The sequence below is a fragment of the Crassostrea angulata genome, chromosome 6 (genome assembly GCF_025612915.1).
Source record: "Crassostrea angulata isolate pt1a10 chromosome 6, ASM2561291v2, whole genome shotgun sequence".
In the NCBI taxonomy this organism is placed as follows: Eukaryota; Metazoa; Mollusca; class Bivalvia; order Ostreida; family Ostreidae; genus Magallana; species Magallana angulata.
This window is the reverse complement of record NC_069116.1, coordinates 3,566,311-3,584,838: the sequence shown is the minus strand read 5'-3', so window position 1 is coordinate 3,584,838 and position 18,528 is coordinate 3,566,311. Positions and strand designations below refer to the sequence as shown.

General features: G+C 32.8%; 1 protein-coding gene across 1 annotated transcript; it reads left to right on the top strand.

Annotated features, from left to right (window-relative positions):
* Positions 1-7,232: 7,232 nt before the first annotated feature.
* LOC128188622 (platelet endothelial aggregation receptor 1-like) lies at positions 7,233-15,394 on the top strand. Its single transcript, XM_052859787.1, has 4 exons — positions 7,233-7,342; positions 7,572-7,624; positions 12,430-12,591; positions 15,094-15,394. Exons 1-4 carry the CDS (start codon positions 7,242-7,244, stop codon positions 15,108-15,110), a joined length of 333 nt encoding a protein of 110 aa, XP_052715747.1. The 5' UTR covers positions 7,233-7,241; the 3' UTR covers positions 15,111-15,394.
* The last annotated feature ends 3,134 nt before the right edge of the window (positions 15,395-18,528 follow it).

Below are 18,528 nucleotides of genomic sequence, written 5' to 3'. Positions count from 1 at the left end.
ATATACACATATAAACTAGTATAACTATTGTGTTCTCTTTTATTCGCAATTAATTTTACGAAACGTATTTTCTTATTATTGCGGGTTTACAATTCAGCTGCAATATTTTGAGTTTAACAAAATTCTTTATGTTCTCCGGTTAATTTATTTTTTTAAACTTGATCGCAAAAATGACTTTTAACACATGCAAGGAGTAGCGCATCTAAATTAGCTTAAGAAATAAACAGCAAGTTTAAGGTCGCTTTATAAAATCCTGATTTGCCCGTAATAAATTTACGTCTGAAAAAAAGCAAACTATTCAGAATCATTAACATAACCGTGTTTCTATATTTACAATTGTTCAACAGTTACACGAGAAACGCGGGCTGTGACGGTTCATTAAAAAGTTCATACAGATTTGAAAAGTTTTGCTATTCTATAGGTTCATATAAGTTTAATTATCAAAGACACCAACAAAACTATAGATAGATGATAATGTATTTTTTTTTATGTTTGGCGCTACTGGTCGCGGTGAGGATACAAAGTCTGACGATCCGTGTATGATTGAATTGTGCATTGGGTTAGGTTACACATCCACAGATGTCACAATTACCAATATGCAATATATTATATTCTTACCTAATCAAGGGGAATTTGTTGTTTTATTACAGATTTTAATTTTAATATTTTTGTCTATTTTATATGTGTATTCCGTTTTTCTTAACTATTGAAACGATCTATTGAACTGCAGGTCAATAGACTGTGATCTATTAGACTACCGGTCAATAGCACTACTAAGTGACCGGGAATGTCAGTACTTTTTTGACTTAAACTCAAAAAAGTACTGACATTCCAATTTTTTACTGATAAACTTAGACATTTACTGACAATGTACTGATATTACTGATAAACTTAGAAAAGTACTGACGTTTTTACTGACGGTACTGAGAAACTTAGAAAAGTACTGACAACTTTGACAGTACTGATAAACTTAGAGAAGTACTGACACTTTTTGCTGACGGTGCTGAAAAACTTAGAGAAGTACTGACAAGTACTGATAAGTACTGACCCCATTCTTCTTTCTCCTGCTAGAGCCTTAAGGGTGTGAAATTGTATTAAATAATGTATTTTTAATCATAATAAAGAATTAAATGTCAATTTTATATGTAAGTTTATAAGTGAATGGGGAAATCGAGCCTTGTTTTTTGAAAAAAAAGAAACTGGCAGATTTTATAGTATTTATGATGTTAGCATGAGAACATACACGGCATACATATAAATGTGTAAATATAGTACTAATGCTTTCTATAAATGTAGGGAGAGAGAGAGAGAGAGAGAGAGAGAGAGAGAGAGAGAGATGCATTGTCCAGTTCAGTAATTCATATGCATTATTGTATAGAAGTATAGAATTCTTTTAATAAATGTATATGTAAAGCAATGATCCAGTTCATAAATAATTTAAGTTTTAATTCAAAACACTAACACTTTGTCAAATGATGTTCCGAATTCAAAGTCTTCCTTTTCATGGTTGAAATATTTTAAACTGATAAATCAAACTTTTCAAATTCTGTTTTCTTTTCTTGAAAATGTGGGGGGAAAGTATTAAGGGATGTTAAACCAACATACTGCATTATTGTTTAGCATTACCGAACATTCAGACCTTAGGACGTGTGTGCATATACAAGTACACGTGTGTCTGTCACCTCATTGTTCCCAACTTCGCTACCATGCACTGCAAATTTTCAAGAAGGGCCGTGTACAGTTGCTATAATATGATCACTAACTGACTATTCAGATCTTAGGAAGTGTGTGTATACATACATGTACGCGTGTGTCTGTCACCTCATTGTTCCAAATCTCGCTACCGTGCACTGCAAATTGTCAAAAAAGGCTGTGTACAGTAGCTATTACATAACCACTTACCGAGTGTAAAAATATCGACACCCTCTTCTTTGAAAACTTTAACTTAACAGTCATGTGTTTTCAGGTTCTTTGATCAATTTATTTCGTGTAAAATAATACATTGATTGATAAAAGATAAAATTTACTGCTCTAAGTTAATTTAAATAATTATACATTGTAAGTTATGAAAATTAATTAAGATCGCAAATTTACTTATTGAGAAATATTGGCTATCATCAATTGCGATTTACAAGATTAATTATTCTACTTCCTGCTATCGTATCTGCATCATTACACCAGGCAAAAATGTCAAAATATAGGTGATCATTTCGATCGATGTGTGATTATCTGCACCTGCTAATTATATGTTATTATACGCTTTACCTCAGGCAGGAAACATGGGTCCTCCACATATTTGGGTATTTTTCTACAAATTACAAAAACCGGTCATTTGTTCAAATCATGACCGATCTGCATCAAATTTAGATTCGGATTATTTCACAAAGACAAAATAACTGATAGACACTTTGTCCTCTGTCCCAAGGGTTTCAAGCTTACTGCGATCATATGTATACGGAAACACAGCACATTAATTCACTATGTAAGATGCGCAGACCCCAAATTTATTTCAAAAGAGTAGAAATATTGTTTATGTTTTTGCGGGGGCGGGGGAGGGTTCTGAGCCATATTTATTTTTTTATGAAAATTTAAGAAATTAGATTTTTCCATGGAGGGTGCAAGAGGAGGGGGGGGGGGTTCCAGATTCCCCGTAATTCCGCGCATGGGTGATACGGGTAGATTGAATGTTAATAGCTAGGTGTTACTGACTTTTCGTTTCTAAATAATTATCCAAACTCATGCTAAAAACAGGAATATCATAAAATCCGCCAGTTTCTTTTTTTTCAAAAAACAAGGCTCGATTTCTCCTTCACTTATAAAATTACATATAAAATTGACCTTTCATTCAAGTAAAATTGTAAAAAAAAAAGAAAAAGTTAATTCTGTTTTGTATATACTGGTGTTTATATTTGTGTTCCTCTTTATTTTTATTTAGAATGGGTTACCGTATGTGAGTGACGAGTGCCGGGTGAGTGTGCTATTTTTAGATCGAGTATTTAAAGTGACCGGTTTGGGTGCAGTGGTCAGTAGAGGGTCCGGTAACGACATCAGACGGGTGCCATGTTTTGCAGCTCCTGATTTAAGATATGGCAAATATCTCCTGTTAGTATAATACTGAGGAGAAACGGGTAACCATTGAATTCTGGATTTGTTAGGCGGACACATGCCTAGCCGGTAAGGTTGTTTTGTTATTTTGCACATTTTGCTGGTAATTTGGTTCTTAGTGTTTTTTGGTCGTATGTGTGTATGTTTATCGGGACTTTATTAGTCACAGTGTGATATTTTCAGTGCATAAGGGTGTTTGGTACAATTTCCTGAAATACACACTGTGGGCGCTATACGGGAATTGTCCTGTGAAAGGTCATGTGGGTAATAGACAAAAGTCGGGGACGCATTCTGTGTTGAGCGGGGCGTAATTTTCTGTCCATGAAGTGGTCGTAAACTGGAAGCGAGAGACCTGTGAGTCCGGGGCTCTCAGTTAGGATAGCGATACTAGAGGGACAGACAATTTGACGAGTGCAGGAGCGTCTTGAGTGTGTGGTGTCCTTGAAGTGACTGAGGTCCTTTTTAGAGAGAGGTTTTAAGTGTTTAAAAGTGACTGTTATTACAGGCTAATTTTCATATATATCGAGCTGAAATTTGAAGTAATTGTAATGTCACGGTTTTTTGAATTAGTGAACTTTAACATTATTTGAGTAATTTTTCAACAAAATTTTTATTGGTTGAAATAGCTTCTAAACAACATTTTGTAGTTTACTTCCATTTTATATCTGATATGTGATTTAATTTTTTTATCTCAGTTGATAGTATCAGATATTTGTTCATTTGTTTAATTGAATTATTATTCTTTTTTTCAAGTTATTTTCGAATGAAAGTAGCTTGAAAGGGGGAGTGGGAATAATGATTTGTTTTGTTGTTTTTTTATTTGTTTTTTTTTCAAATTAAACTTGTTTGTTTTCTTTACAAAGTCTCATTTTTCATTCAGCCGACAAAATCCAAAAGAACTCATTACAAAAATGTCATATATAAGTTAGATAATCATTCAATTCTTTATTATGATTAAAAATACATTATTTAATACAATTTCACACCTTTTAGACTTTAAGAACGACGGGGTCAGTAATTATCAGTACTTGTCAGTTCTTCTCTAAGTTTTTCAGTACCGTCAGTAAAAAGTATCAGTACTTCTCGAAGTTCTCAGTACCGTCAGTAAAAACGTCAGTACTTTTTAAACTTTATCAGTAATGTCAGTACATTGTCAGTAAATATCTATGTTTATCAGTAAAATATGGGAATGTCAGTACTTCTTTGACTTAATAGTGTAGACTGCTATCTTTTGGACCGCCGGTCAAAAGAATGCGATCCGATGTATTCCGAAAAAAACCGATCCAGGTTTCGAATTTATATTAGTAACAGTAAGATAAGCAGACGTCAGTTGTAAACAATGGAGGCAATGGAAAGTTTTTAGGTAAATGTAGAAGACTTGAGTTAACTAATGGATAACAAAGATTCAAAAAATACAAAAAAGGCATTTAAATAAATGTTAATGTGCTGATTTCCTATTGCGTGATAAAAAAAAACATTTTTTCGGCGTTTACTCCAAAAAGTCCATGATAAATTTACGATACGGAATTCAACGCCATTTTCTTAGAATTAGAGACACCGACATTGTTGATAACGATGCATTTAAGCCAGCAAATCTTTTAGTTTTAAGCAATGATGGTAAAACTGAAACAAGTAGAAATTGGGTCTAGTGAACACAAACTCCCCTATTGAAGCTGACAAACTGGCTGTATTTTATACATCATTTGATCTAAAAAGAAAAAACCCTAATGATCTTCAAAACAAGGTGTTTATCGATTGTTATTATACATATCTGCAACCAAGGCAGAGAAAACTTGAGAGAACTTTAAAAACAGGACTTTTCATTCCATGGTTCTGGTTCGAATAAGTATGTGACTTTGAGGGGCCACTCTGCAAAAAAACCACCAAGGAGATTCTACAGATACTAATAAAAGTCAAGGTGGGCGGTTGTACACTGTACCAAACAACGATTTGTGTGCAGTGAAATCTCTTGAGAAGTATTTAGCTGTGCTCAACCCAAATTGTGATTCATTTTGGCAACGTCCTAAATCAAAAGAAAAGAAAACAGAGGTCTAGTATGAAGATATTTGTGTTCGTAAAAACAGTTTGGGAAATAAAGTACAAGTTAAACAAATCTTACACAACCCATTCTTTGCGTGCCACTACAATTACCCTATTACATGAGGAAGGGTTTGATGCAAGGCACATTATGTCAATTTATGGAGACAAATCTGAGACAAGTAAAAAAACCTTACAGCAGAACAGGAGCATCCTAAAAGCGGATGATAGCAGAAACAATTAGTAACAACATTCGAGGTAAGATCATTTTCATTCACCACTACTTAAGATTGAGATGCTCTTGCTTATAGATTTATAAAAAACTCTGATGATAATTATAATATTGATATGTAATGTAATACGTATTTTCTTTATGTTTATTACCGACATGACTCTTGATTTGATTTATAATTTTGATTCAAATTTTATTCCTTTATAAATTCAGGGACCACAACAGCAAAAAAGAACAAGGAGGAGCGAAAAGGAAAAACAGGTAATCAATTTATATGAACATATGTTCATTAGTGCTCTTTTGATTATTTGAAAATCTAAGATTTAAATGGTGGAAAACTTTATTTGAGAGAGCTACTTTATTTATATTACAGATGCACCACAGAAGAGTGAAATATCTTCCCCACCAGATGATGGAGGCGACAATTGTTTTATTTTCCAAATGGTAAAATTATCTATAAAGGCATTTTATAACAGAACTAATATATATGATTTTGCTTTCCAATGCAGGTCAGGATAAAGAGAATTTTCGGTCATAGCTCAGTCTTTCCCAGAACGCACTCTTCTCCAAACTATCCTTCCAGCATCTGATTCATTCACCAAACCCGTCACTTGGTGCAACTAGTATCATCAGCTCCACATATTTTCAGAGAGTACTTATAGAGCGTGCTGCAAATACCAACTATGGTGTTTTATCATGTTAAAGAGGTTCATATGCATTATCACTATAACACGCCTCATGATCATTCAAACTGAAGTAATGTATTATAATTAATGTACGAAGTTACCAACCTAAAAACCTGTCTGTTTAATTTTTCAGTTAGAAATGTTCTTAATTAATTGCTACAAGATTAAAAGATCACTGTATTTAGTTTGTTTTACTATTATTCCTAATATTTAATATTTAGGTCATGTAGGTATTGATTTACAATGAAATGTACGCATAATGTCTAAATATCTTTTATAACATATAATTATTAACACTATATATTTAAAATAGAATTATTTTAATTATAATGATATAACGTTCATTTAATGTCCGGGCAGTCAATACCCTCAAACCGTTTTCTCTTGGTGCAGGGAACAGTTTAGTATGTTCTATTGCCCTCGGCCATCGGCTTCTGTCAATAAAACACATTGAGCTATTCCATGCACCTCGGGAAAAATATTTTGGTCTATTGACTGCCCAGGCATTAAATCATTGTATACAAATATACATTATACAATACCAATGACCAATACAAATATGCAATGTTCCAAAGTTCACTGAAAAGTTCATTGGCTAATGTATAAGGCCATGTAGCCATGATATATACAATGATAGCAAATTGATCAATACGCACTCATCCATTGGTGTTGGGGTGCGACGATAACGTCGCTATTGCGAGAACTGCATAACATCATAACCTCACCATGCATGTGACTATTGCTCTGATGGGCATTCAGGATCCACACCCGTAGCTGCAACATAAATTTAAAACCAAGACACACAAATAATGTTTTTATGACAATAAAATATCAATAGTATACACCATTTAACTTGGTAATGTGATAAATGCGCATATTAAAGACAAGCTAAAATATGCGATATTATTCTATAGTCAACTCTTAATGACGCGACGCTTAAAATTGTCACTATCATGGATGAATTTATAATTAGGACATGATTAGGTACTGCACTTCTACATGAAATATTTTTGATTTTATGCCCAAACTAAGTGCACGAAATTAATAAGGAGGAAATAAACACGTATGTGTTAGTAATATGATGAAGTGAGCAGTCAACGAACCTATGTCTCTGAGTTTATAGGCAACAAAGAGGAAATGCGTCTGTGAAAATTTGACCCTTCTCTCAAAAAAGATTAGTTATGGCATGCCGTTTATTGATATGTTTGTTGCATTGTGTAAGTTTTACTTTGTCCGCAAGCACAGAAATAAGTGGACCTGGAGTTTGTATGCTACCAAATAGGTAAGTTATTGCTTTGATTAATCTGAATACTTTTTGAAATGAATGTCCTTTAAAATTACAAGTGAACAAGTGAAAACATTGCATTTTTGGACGACAAAGTAATTCAATTTGTTAGAAAACATGTAATTGCAGTTCGTTTTCTTATTTTGATGAGATTAGATAAGAAGCTGTTTTCATTTACTTTATATATTTTATTTATGTCGGTAATCTGAAGATACTCTTTTTTCAGCACAATCATTAAATGTTGTGCAGGATATATGCTCGTAGGAAACATGTGTTTAGGTGAGTAAAATTTGATTTAAGCAAATACCATTTATTAAACATTTATGGTAATGATATAAAGTAAAGTTGACATTATACGTATCAGTATTTATAATTATTATTTTCAAAAATTTAAATAAGATCTTCTGTCTTTTACAGCAGTTAATATTTTTGTCGTAAGATGTTTTTGAGTTTACATCAGCAGGATTGGATAGACTTTGAAACTTATCCATAAAACTTAAATTGAACTATAGATGTTTCACAGGGCATTCAAATTGTGTGACTGGCACAAGAAGCACCGACGACACGAAAATTAAAATAAAAAGGCATTCCTGATATATTTTTCGATTATTTCTTTTCTCGAAAATTTTCCGTGAACACATTTAGTATCAAACTAAAAATGTTTATAAATGTAATCTAGTAAGTAACACAAAGAAAAAAGGGCTGCACCTTTATATAGAAGGCCTAAATTAGTTTCAAATCTTCCCTCAAAGGCTCTTTTATGTAACAGGTTTTGTAATATGTTTAGTGAAATCATTCACTAATGCATAACATTAGTCTTTAATATGATACATACTGGTAGTTGAGGGTAATAAAGGACCAGAAGATCAAATCTTTAATCATTTACATATATATATAAACGGAAAAGCAATAGAGAAGAATATATTTCTAATACGAATTTGTCTTTAATGTTTGTTAAACGGTCCGATAAGGAATGAGTCGATATCTAGAGAAATACCACATAAACTACAAAATTTCTATTCTTTAATATAATTTGTTAAGCAGGAAGAAAAAAGGGTTGACCCTTGAATATAACTAAACCGTGAAAAAAACATTTCTCGTTTAAATCACCTTATAACATGCTTTAATTTGCAGAAGAAAACACTTTCCATTTCTTCTTATCTACACTACGGCCAAAGCGGTTTGCGTATTTACCGCGAGTCCTCGTGGTATGAAATTGATCGCGGTTTAGCACAGGTAGCTCAGGTAAAACCGCGCATCCTCGCGGTACGGCTTCTCACCTTGGCCACACCGTCGCGGTACTGTGAAACCAGTCCCAGGTGAAAAGCTATTGTTGTTTTTTTAACGCGAGTTACCTCCCCCAATATCTTCTCATACGGGAAATATGATTGAGAGATTTAATGAATATTAATTCATATTCCTTTATTTTATAAAAGGAGCTGAATGTTACAATTTATTATTATTTTAAAAAAGTGGGAGAAATAAAGAGAAGGTGTAATTATGCTAATACAGAATTTTGTATACTATTTTGTTTACTCGATGGCCTTGCATATAAATTAATCTTGGCACGTTCATCGCTGACAATTCTTGGTTATCAATTAATTTGATTGATAATTATATACCCGGTTATAAACACTTCACCAAAATATCTTATTTCGCCTCGAGAAAGGGATACTAATTAGCGTTTCATTTACAATCTTTCATATTTAATTCTTACCTTTAAAACATACCTTACACTTGGTCATTTCTCTTAAATACAATTCGTTTAATGAATAACAAAATACATGTAGATATAGAATGTTTTAAAGTGCACTCGTTTATCACCGCTGCAACCCGAGTTCTATCCCCGCGATCGACATTAGTTGAATAGACATGCTGGTTGCCCGCTTGGACACGTGGGTTTTCTCCGGGCACTCCGGCTTTCTTCCACATCGATGACCTCCTCGCGTTAACATCCGTGCCAACGAAAGCTATTAATATAAGTTGTATAACTTGTTTATCAAACGTTTTTAAATAAAAAAAGGTTCAATCAGTTTACGAAAATGCTAATGTTAAAATCGTGTGTATTTAAAAATTGACTTTCCTATCCGATCTAGCAAAAGTATGATGTTCAGTGGGTCGCCCAATATTTATATGTTTGTCGTTCAAAACCCGGGATTTAAAAATATGAATGATCATTTATTCTGGGGTATCCATCACATGTTAAAATTTCGCAGTGTCAGTTGACCAACAGAGGGGGTAAATTGCGTAACATTACGTATGTGTATATAGAATTTTGGGGTGCAGCAATTAGTGTGACTAGGGGTCCGCTAAATTGAAGTAATAGTCCGTTCTTTCAAACAGCAAAATTTTCTTGATAGAATAATTTAATTTCAAACAAATGAAAATTTGTTTTTAATTTAAATTAAAGGAACTTATTCTGCGTATTCATAACACAGTATTTACAAAATACATCCATAAAATTACCTTTTAATGATATACCGTACACTCGATTGAAATACAATTAACGAACAGACTATAATCAGGGTTAATCAGGAATGGAGAGAGTAATTGAAAACACAGCTAAAGTAAATTTTATATACACATCTAGTATTTGTACTTTTTAAAATGGTAAAAATGTGATTGTTTGAATGAATGTAAGTTTTGAATCATTATGGGAATCAAATAAACAATTCCTCTAGCCATGTAAAAATTAAGAAAGTTTTAAATTTCAGGGTTTTTTTATTTTATATATTTTGATTTTGGAGAGAGAGAGAGAGAGAGAGAGAGTTGTCTCAACTTCTCCCGGCACGTGGTCAGAGCACGGGTGCCGTCACAGACAGGAAGTGTTATGTAATAGTTATACACACCGGTAAACACAGGGATAACTTTTCTATAAATTGTGCTGTACTTGTCATTTTCTATATACCTGTCTGAATCAGGCATTATTTTATCTCATTCAGTAAAGATAGAAGGCGCCTATGATCAGGGACTTTTATATCTACGTCCCTGGTATGATTTTTTCTAAAAACGCCCGTTACGAAAACGTGTGCTATTATGTGTATTTCAATCAGAATGCCGTTACGGCTACATGTACTACATACTTTAGCAGTTCACATAAAACATTAGTTATTTGAAATGATAGAGAGAGGGGGGGGGGAGAGTCTCAACATTCAATAAAATTCTTCACGGCACGTGGTCAGAGCACGGGTGCTGCCATGGTCAGGAAGTGTTATGTAATAGTTACACACCCGTAAACACAGGGATGACTGATTGTCAATGTACCTGTCTGAATTATGCATTATTTGCTCGAAGTGAGTCTTTGGTCCATATCCTCCAACCACTAATATTACCAAGTAAATCTACTCTCTTGATCTCTCAAAACCTTTGATCCCTAGAGTAAAACTGCAGTCCCAGTTATTCATAATCTGTTGTTCTTTTACTCTCGATACTCCAAGTGGCCGGAATATGCAAGCGTTACCTAAGTTTAACACCTACTTTGTCATTTAAATGGCTCAAGGCATTAGACGCGGGACCCGTGTTACGGGATTTTCTTCAGGTAACATTTGTCCTGCCATGTGATAATTGTCCATGATTTACCATACCGTTGCCTAGACTATAATTAACACCGATCGTCCTAAATGTACATATAATCGTTTTTATTTAAAACGAGCGAGAGAGAGAGAGAGAGGCCGGAAAATATTTAATGAGTTGAATAAGAGTAAGATTGAGGGAAAACATACACGTTGCGTTGATGCCTACGGTAGCGACCTTATAATAGTACATCGCGGAATATTTGTCTTCTTTAAATCTGTGGCATATTTTCAACTCATCATATGCAAAAAATAATACTTTAAAATATTAGTAATTTTCAAATACACGTATATGCATGATTTTGTAATACATTGCTATGTTTGGGACTCTTCAACAACAATAACAAAATACGTGTAGCAATAGTTTTCTAGAAGTTTTTGTTAAAAACAATTCAAAGAGAATAATGAATTTTCTTCTAATAATATTTATATCTAAATTCTAACAATAGTTAAAACAGCGCTTGTTTTCTCCTTCTTGGTTTAATCCCTAAAACAGATAACACGCCTGTCACGGTGTCTTACACCATCGCGGTAAAATCGTGACCCCGCGATCACCGCGATGACAATACCGCGACGGTGTATCGCGGAAAAGATTAAAACACCATCACGGTGTCGCGGGAAAATACGGGATCCGCGTTGGCTGTAGTGTACCTATACAGTGCTGTAAAAAATCATGTTTAAGGTCATTTCAGGAGAAGTTTTAAGGATCAGAAGACCAAAGCTTCGATCTATTATAACTCAAAAATATTTTTAAAAAGCAATAACAGATGAGATGGGAAAAACAATAGTTTAGACAATTTATTTCTATAAAACGTTTTGTTAAACGAATCCGGAGTTGTAGCATATACGTCGACATTCCTCCAAATCGTTTTTCCTGCCCGAAAAAAAGTTAAATGTTCCTCCCTGTACGACAAGAGTAAGCAGACGATTTTTTTATAAAATTCATGATTCTATGCATTTTGGTCTGAAATTTTATCCATGCTCATCAATTAATACCGTTCAATACCTTTAAAATACTTTGTGCGCATTATTTGTCGGCAGCATTGCTTATTTACTGACATTATATATAATTTATGAACCAAGTCAAGTGTATGTTTTGATTTATTAGATATTATCTTGAACCTTTTGTTTCATGCATTGTCCAAGAGAATATATTAACTAAACTATTCCTAAACTATGATATGAATAATAAAACGTTAAATCATGATAGTTTTGGTAAACTCTATGCAAACTGTCTCATAAGCGTTAGATATGTACAGCATTTGTAAAACATACAAAGTTGATCAGAAATGGCCATATTAAATTGATTTCCTATAGGCTATCATCATTGTTATCATCAAGAATTTATATCCTATTATCTTTAAAAGATTTAAAGACGTCCTGTATTCTTACCACAACCTTTTAACGTGTTACACACATTCACTTACTCATCATCACCTTGTTTAAAAAATGTCGTTAATTAAATATAAAAAAATCTTAATTTAATCAAAACGCCTATATAAACTCTTATAGAATGTAACCCTGGTTACGCCGGTGAGAACTGTTCATTGACCTGTGAATCCGGGTACTTTGGGCTTCAGTGTAATGAACTATGCCGCTGCTCCCAGGATGAGTATTGTGATCCAGCAAGAGGATGTCTGTGTAACTCAACCATTGATTACTGTAGAGAACCAGGTATAAATTTTTGACCAGAGAATACAATTATGCAATATCATTACATGAAAACAGTAGTATATTCGTATAAGCGTTTATTTGACACTAAACTATTTGAGGATATCTATCGTCATTTTCAACATAACAGCAATATTTGCAAGATTACTGCTTTTCCTAAATAATACACAAACTAATCGAATGTGGTTATAACACAACTGATATCCTACAGAAAACACTATTTTTTAACGTATCTGATAAGCTTCGTTTAAACATAATTAATTTTTGCATGTATTTAGCATGAAAGGGGGGGGGCAAGGGAGGAGAGAGCTTTTTCTCGCAAACATTTTCTTTTCAGAATTACATATACAAAAAAAAATAAACAGAGTTGCCCCTTGCCTTTTTTATTATTGCTTTTCAACATTTTTTGGATATTTTCAACTCCCCCCCCCCCCCCCTTTATTTAAAAAAAATACTATGTGCATGTTTTGTAACAAAATTTGATTGATTCATATAATTATTGTACCGTAAAACAGCAATTATAGTAGACCTAAACAAACCTGGATTTGGATTCAGGTATGATTATGTTTATGGTCGACATCGTAACCAAGTGTGATTTAAAATTCTACGTTCACCATTTTTCTAGGTAACAAAACTTTGAGTTAATGTCTGCCTTTTCCTTTCAATCCCGATCAAAATCGTAAATCGCAATATTACTAACCTTTTTAATTAGGGTATGGTGCATTCATAATGTTTCACATGGTTAGTCAAACACATGTTTTTGAGTTCGTTTCGTTCTATAAATAAAAAAGTTTTTCTTTAAAATTTCCGAGGAAAATTGTGCTCTAGATTTAAATTCCCCTGTCTACAGTATAATCAATTCTTAATTGTTGTCTGTTAATTTGTTTTCAATCGCTTTTTTTCTGTGACTATAACTGCAAAATTCCACCAAGTCCAATTGTATTTCTATAAAGAACGAGTGAATTTTCCTAATCTAGTTCTGTGAAAAAGAGTGCTATATCTATTTAATTTGTTAATTAAATACTTGCCATATTAGATTGCTGATTTATTTCTTTACTGTTTATATTTTTCTTTGTAATTAGGCCAATAAATATTTTTTGTGAATATGTTTATAACTACATGAAGAACCTAAATTACATTAAATTGAATTTGATATTCAAAACCTGTAAGATAGAATTTATATTTATAAATATTGTAGGTAAACTTTCGGTATCAGGTATATTTAGTACTACTGTGCAGCGCCTGATTACGATCTCAAAATTAATTTGCTTAATAATTAGCTACCGCTAACAATTATTAATATGAAACTTTATATTTATTTACTTTTGAACCCTTTGTTTATCATTTGATTCTGATAAATGTGTTTATACATCATTATACGTTCAAACATTTCGTTGAAAATAAAATAAAGAGATAAATGAAACGTGGGTGTGTTCCGGACGGACATAGAAAACAACTTTTGCCATTAAGTGACCTATTTTATTTTAAACGGAGACAAAGGTCGCCATGTAAGAACATATTTATTCAATGACGTGAATAAGTTCAAATAATGAACACCACTTAAGAAACTCGTACTGCAAACAACTCAGAAAGTGCGACACTGCCAAAAACGGTTTACGATCAAGTTTAAATCAGAAATAATAAGAACGAGATCATGCAACATAGATGAAATGGACACTCGGTGATGAATGATCGGTAAGCTTTGTTATCTAACGTAACGTGATTTAACAATAACAAAGACAAGCTCACTTCAATCCACTGAATGTATCAAAAAAAGTTTTGTTTGTAAAGCGTATCTGATCTTTGGATATCTATCAAAAGCAGGAAGTTTCAAGTCACATTTTTAACATTCGTTACCACGCTAATCAACAACGGAAGGCAGACTTTGATCTTTCATAGACTGACTATGTTTTGCTATTGTTGTTACGCAAACCGTATACCTTTTAGTTCTAGTCTTATCACATATTATGTATTAACTGAATACATACAATTTATTCTTTCATATTTTTTTCTTTATTCGTTTCAAAGGTTTTATTTCTCGATGCTGGTATAGAACTTTCATTAGAAGTTATACTTACTTTTTTATGTTTAGAGGACATATTCAAAACAGACATTATCTCCAAGAGTGTGCAGGTAGTTCAGAAATGTTTATGTTAACTTTCAATGAATTTGTCAGAATCTCAAAATCATTGTTTAAAAAACCATTTTAGCAACTCTAAGATACATGTAGAAATTATGAACTGATCGACCTAATGAGGACAATCAGGTCAAAGACCCTCTTTAATATTCTTGGTCACAAACGCTGACAGAAGGTACGAAATTAACAATTATTTACTTTCCTAGTTCCGGTATCAATATTTTTAAGGAATCCATAAGATGGCAAGTACTAGTATTACTAAAAAAGAGGTCTTGAAATTTAAATTTTTTCCTAAAACGGAAATTCATTTTACAGTACTAATTTTCCCAAAGAATCGGATTTACCCAGCTGTTTTTACTTTTTTTCAGCATATGAAGAAGGTTGATGAGTAAACAAAATGAGAGTTAAAGCTTTGCGGTACTATATATAAATAAACAGGTGATTTTATTATACTCTGGCCGATTTCATAATTATGATATGAAATACAACAATTTGTTATCTATTAATGACTCGTTTACATAACTAGTTATGCTTTGTTTGTGATGAAGGCGTCTCTATTGATAGAATCACAGAGAAACAACCAAACTTCCTTATACCCCATTTTTGCTGAACTTGGCATTTGTTCCCTTAAAATAAGTACGAATTATTGTGTAGTGTCCCTGCAGAAAATCCTTAATATTTTTGTTTTGTTATTGTTTTGTTTTGTTTTTTTGTTTTTTGGGGTTTTTTTTTATCATGTTACTCATGCTAAAAAACAAAATTCATTTATTTGCACTTATTGTATCTTTGACATTTGCTTCAAATTGAGACATGTTTGGCGCATAATAAAAATATGATTGGCAGAACAATAAACACATATAAACTAGTATAACTATTGTGTTCTCTTTTATTCACAATTAATTTTACGAAACGTATTTTCTTATCATCACGGGTTTACAATTCAGGTGCAATATTTTGAGTTTATCAATATTCTTAATGTTCTCCGGTTAGTTTATTTTTTTCAATCTTGATAGCAAAACTGACGTTTAACAACTGCAAGGAGTTATGAATCTTAATTAGCTTAAGAAATAAACAGCAACTTCAAGTTAAAAACTAAAAAATGAATATGAACTTGGTAGGTCGCTTTATCAAATCCTGATTTGCCCGTAATAAATTTACATCTGAAAAAAAAACCAAAATATTCAAAATCATTAACATAACCGTGATTCTATATTTTAAATGGTGCAACAGCGCGTGCGGTGTTAGTTCATTAAAAAGTTCATACAGATTTAAATATTTTTGCTATTCTATAGGCTCATATAAGTTTAATTATCAAAGACACCATCAAAACTATAGATAGATGATATTATATTTATTGTTAATGTTTGACGCTACCGTACGCGGTGATGATATGGGGGTTACCACTGGGCTGTCCCCGCCAAAAAAAACAATATATAATACAATACAAAGTCTGACGAACCGTGCATTGGTTAATTGTGCATTGGGTTACAAATGCACAGATGTCACAATTACCAATATGCAATATATATAATACTATAACCTAATCAACGGGATTATTACAGATTAAATATTTTCGTCTATTTTGTATGTGTATATTGTTTTTCTTAAATACTGAAACGATCTATTGCACTGCCGGTCAATAGACTGTGATCTATTACACAGCCGGTCAATAAACTGCGATCCGATGTATTCCGGAAAAAACCGATCAAGGTTTCGAATTTATATTAGTAACAGTAAGGTAAGCAGACGTCAGTTGCAAACAATTGAGGCAGCGATATTATTTAGTTAAATGTAGAAGACTTGAGTTAGCTAATGGATAACAAAGATTCCAAAAATACAAAAAACGCTATTTAAATGACTGTGACTGTGCTGATTTCCTATTGCGGGAATAAAAACTTTATTTTTTCGGATTTTGAGAAGTTACCATTGGACTCTTTGTGTGAAAATTTTAAAACAGTTTGTGCATCTGCAAGAAACCAAAAGTCTATGATAAATTTACGATACGAAATGCAACGCCATTTTCTTAAAATTAGAGACACCGACATTGTTAATAACAATGCATTTAAGCCAGCAAATCTTTAGTTTCAAGCAATGATGGTAAAACTGAAACAAGTAGAAATTGGGTCTAGGGAACACAAACCCCCCTATTTAAGCTGACGACCTGGCTGTACTTTATACAGCATTCGATCTAAAAAGAAAAAACCCTAATGATCTTCAAAACAAGGTGTTTTTCGATTTTATGATATATTTCTGCAACCGAGGCAGAGAGAACTTGAAAGAACTTTAAAAACAGGACTTTAAATTCCATGGTTCTGGTACAAATAAGTATGTGACTTTGAGGGGCCACTCTGCAAAAAAACTCACCAAGGAGATTCTACAGATACTGATAAAAGTCAGGGCGGGCGGTTGTACACTTTACCAATCAACGATTTGTTCCCAGTGAAGTATTTAGCTGTGCTCAACCAAAATTTTGATTCATTTTGGCAACGTCCTAAATCAAAAGAATAGAAAACAGAGGTCGAGTATGAAGATATTTGTGTTCGTAAAAACAGTTTGGGAAATAAAGTACAAGTTAAGCAAATCTTACACAAACCATTCTTTGCGTGCCACTACAATTACCCTATTACATGAGGAAGGGTTTGATGCAAGGCATATTATATCAATTATTGACAAAAATCTGAGACAAGTAAAAAAAACCTTACAGCAGAACAGGAGAATCCTGAAAGCGGAAGAAAGCAGAAACAATTAGTTACAACATTCTAGGTAAGACCATTTTCATGCACCATTACTTAAGATTAAGATGCTTTTGCTTATAGATTTATAAAAACCCTGATTGTACGGTTTGAAAAACAGCAAGTATAACCAGATTCAATTGGTAATCTTTATTGAATGTAGATCTGATGTAGATCTGATTGTAAATTGCTGAAACAAATTATAAACAATTTATGAATACATGGGATAATATGCAAACTGACATTTTAACAATTCACACAATAATACATTTACATCATATCTGTGTATATATCATAGTTGTCATAAGAAATAAATTGACAATTATCAAAATAGACGAATTCCAAAATGTGCACCCAGTATTGAAACAGTAGCCCGAGGGAAATTATGGAATGTAAATAAAAATTGGAAAAATTTAATTGAAAAAATATAAACATAGAATTCACACTTTATAGATGTGCTGTGCACTTATTAATGACCAGTAAATCATATAAATGATGAAGGTATCCTTATATGTTTAACCTCAAGATATGTAAACACGAAAAAATATGACGCCTACAACCTACTACAGTAACAGTCATTACGAGGGTGCTTTATGTTTGCTTTTATAAACATGTCATGGCAAAAACAACAAATAAAATGAATATTTCATATATCTAAATGCATATGATACTTACAATTTGAGGGGACAAGGATGAAACATGGAATATGTTGGTAAAGAAAATGTGTAGCACTGCGGCGGGACCGCACGTACACAGCGTGAAAAACTGAACATAGAAGGTTTCCGCATAAAGAGGAATAACTCTCAGACTGGACAGTACAACATCAAGAGAGATAACTCTTGGTTCCACTACACTGATGATAATGATAATATTGATATGTAATGTAATACGTCTTTTCTTTATGTTTATTACCAACATGATTCTTGATTTGATTTATAATTTTGATTCAAATTTTATTCCTTTTATAAATTTAGGGACCACAACAGCAAAAAAGAGCAAGGAAGAGCCAAAAGGAAAAACAGGTAATCAATTTATATGAACATATGTTCATTAGTGCTCATTGCAGGCGAT

Coding starts and splice junctions, on each gene's coding strand:
- LOC128188622 (XM_052859787.1), top strand. CDS start 7,242: ATGGCATGCCGTTTATTGATATGTTTGTTGCATTGTGTAAGTTTTACT. Junction 7,343..7,571: donor GTTTGTATGCTACCAAATAG/GTAAGTTATTGC, acceptor CTCTTTTTTCAG/CACAATCATTAAATGTTGTG. Junction 7,625..12,429: donor CGTAGGAAACATGTGTTTAG/GTGAGTAAAATT, acceptor AAACTCTTATAG/AATGTAACCCTGGTTACGCC.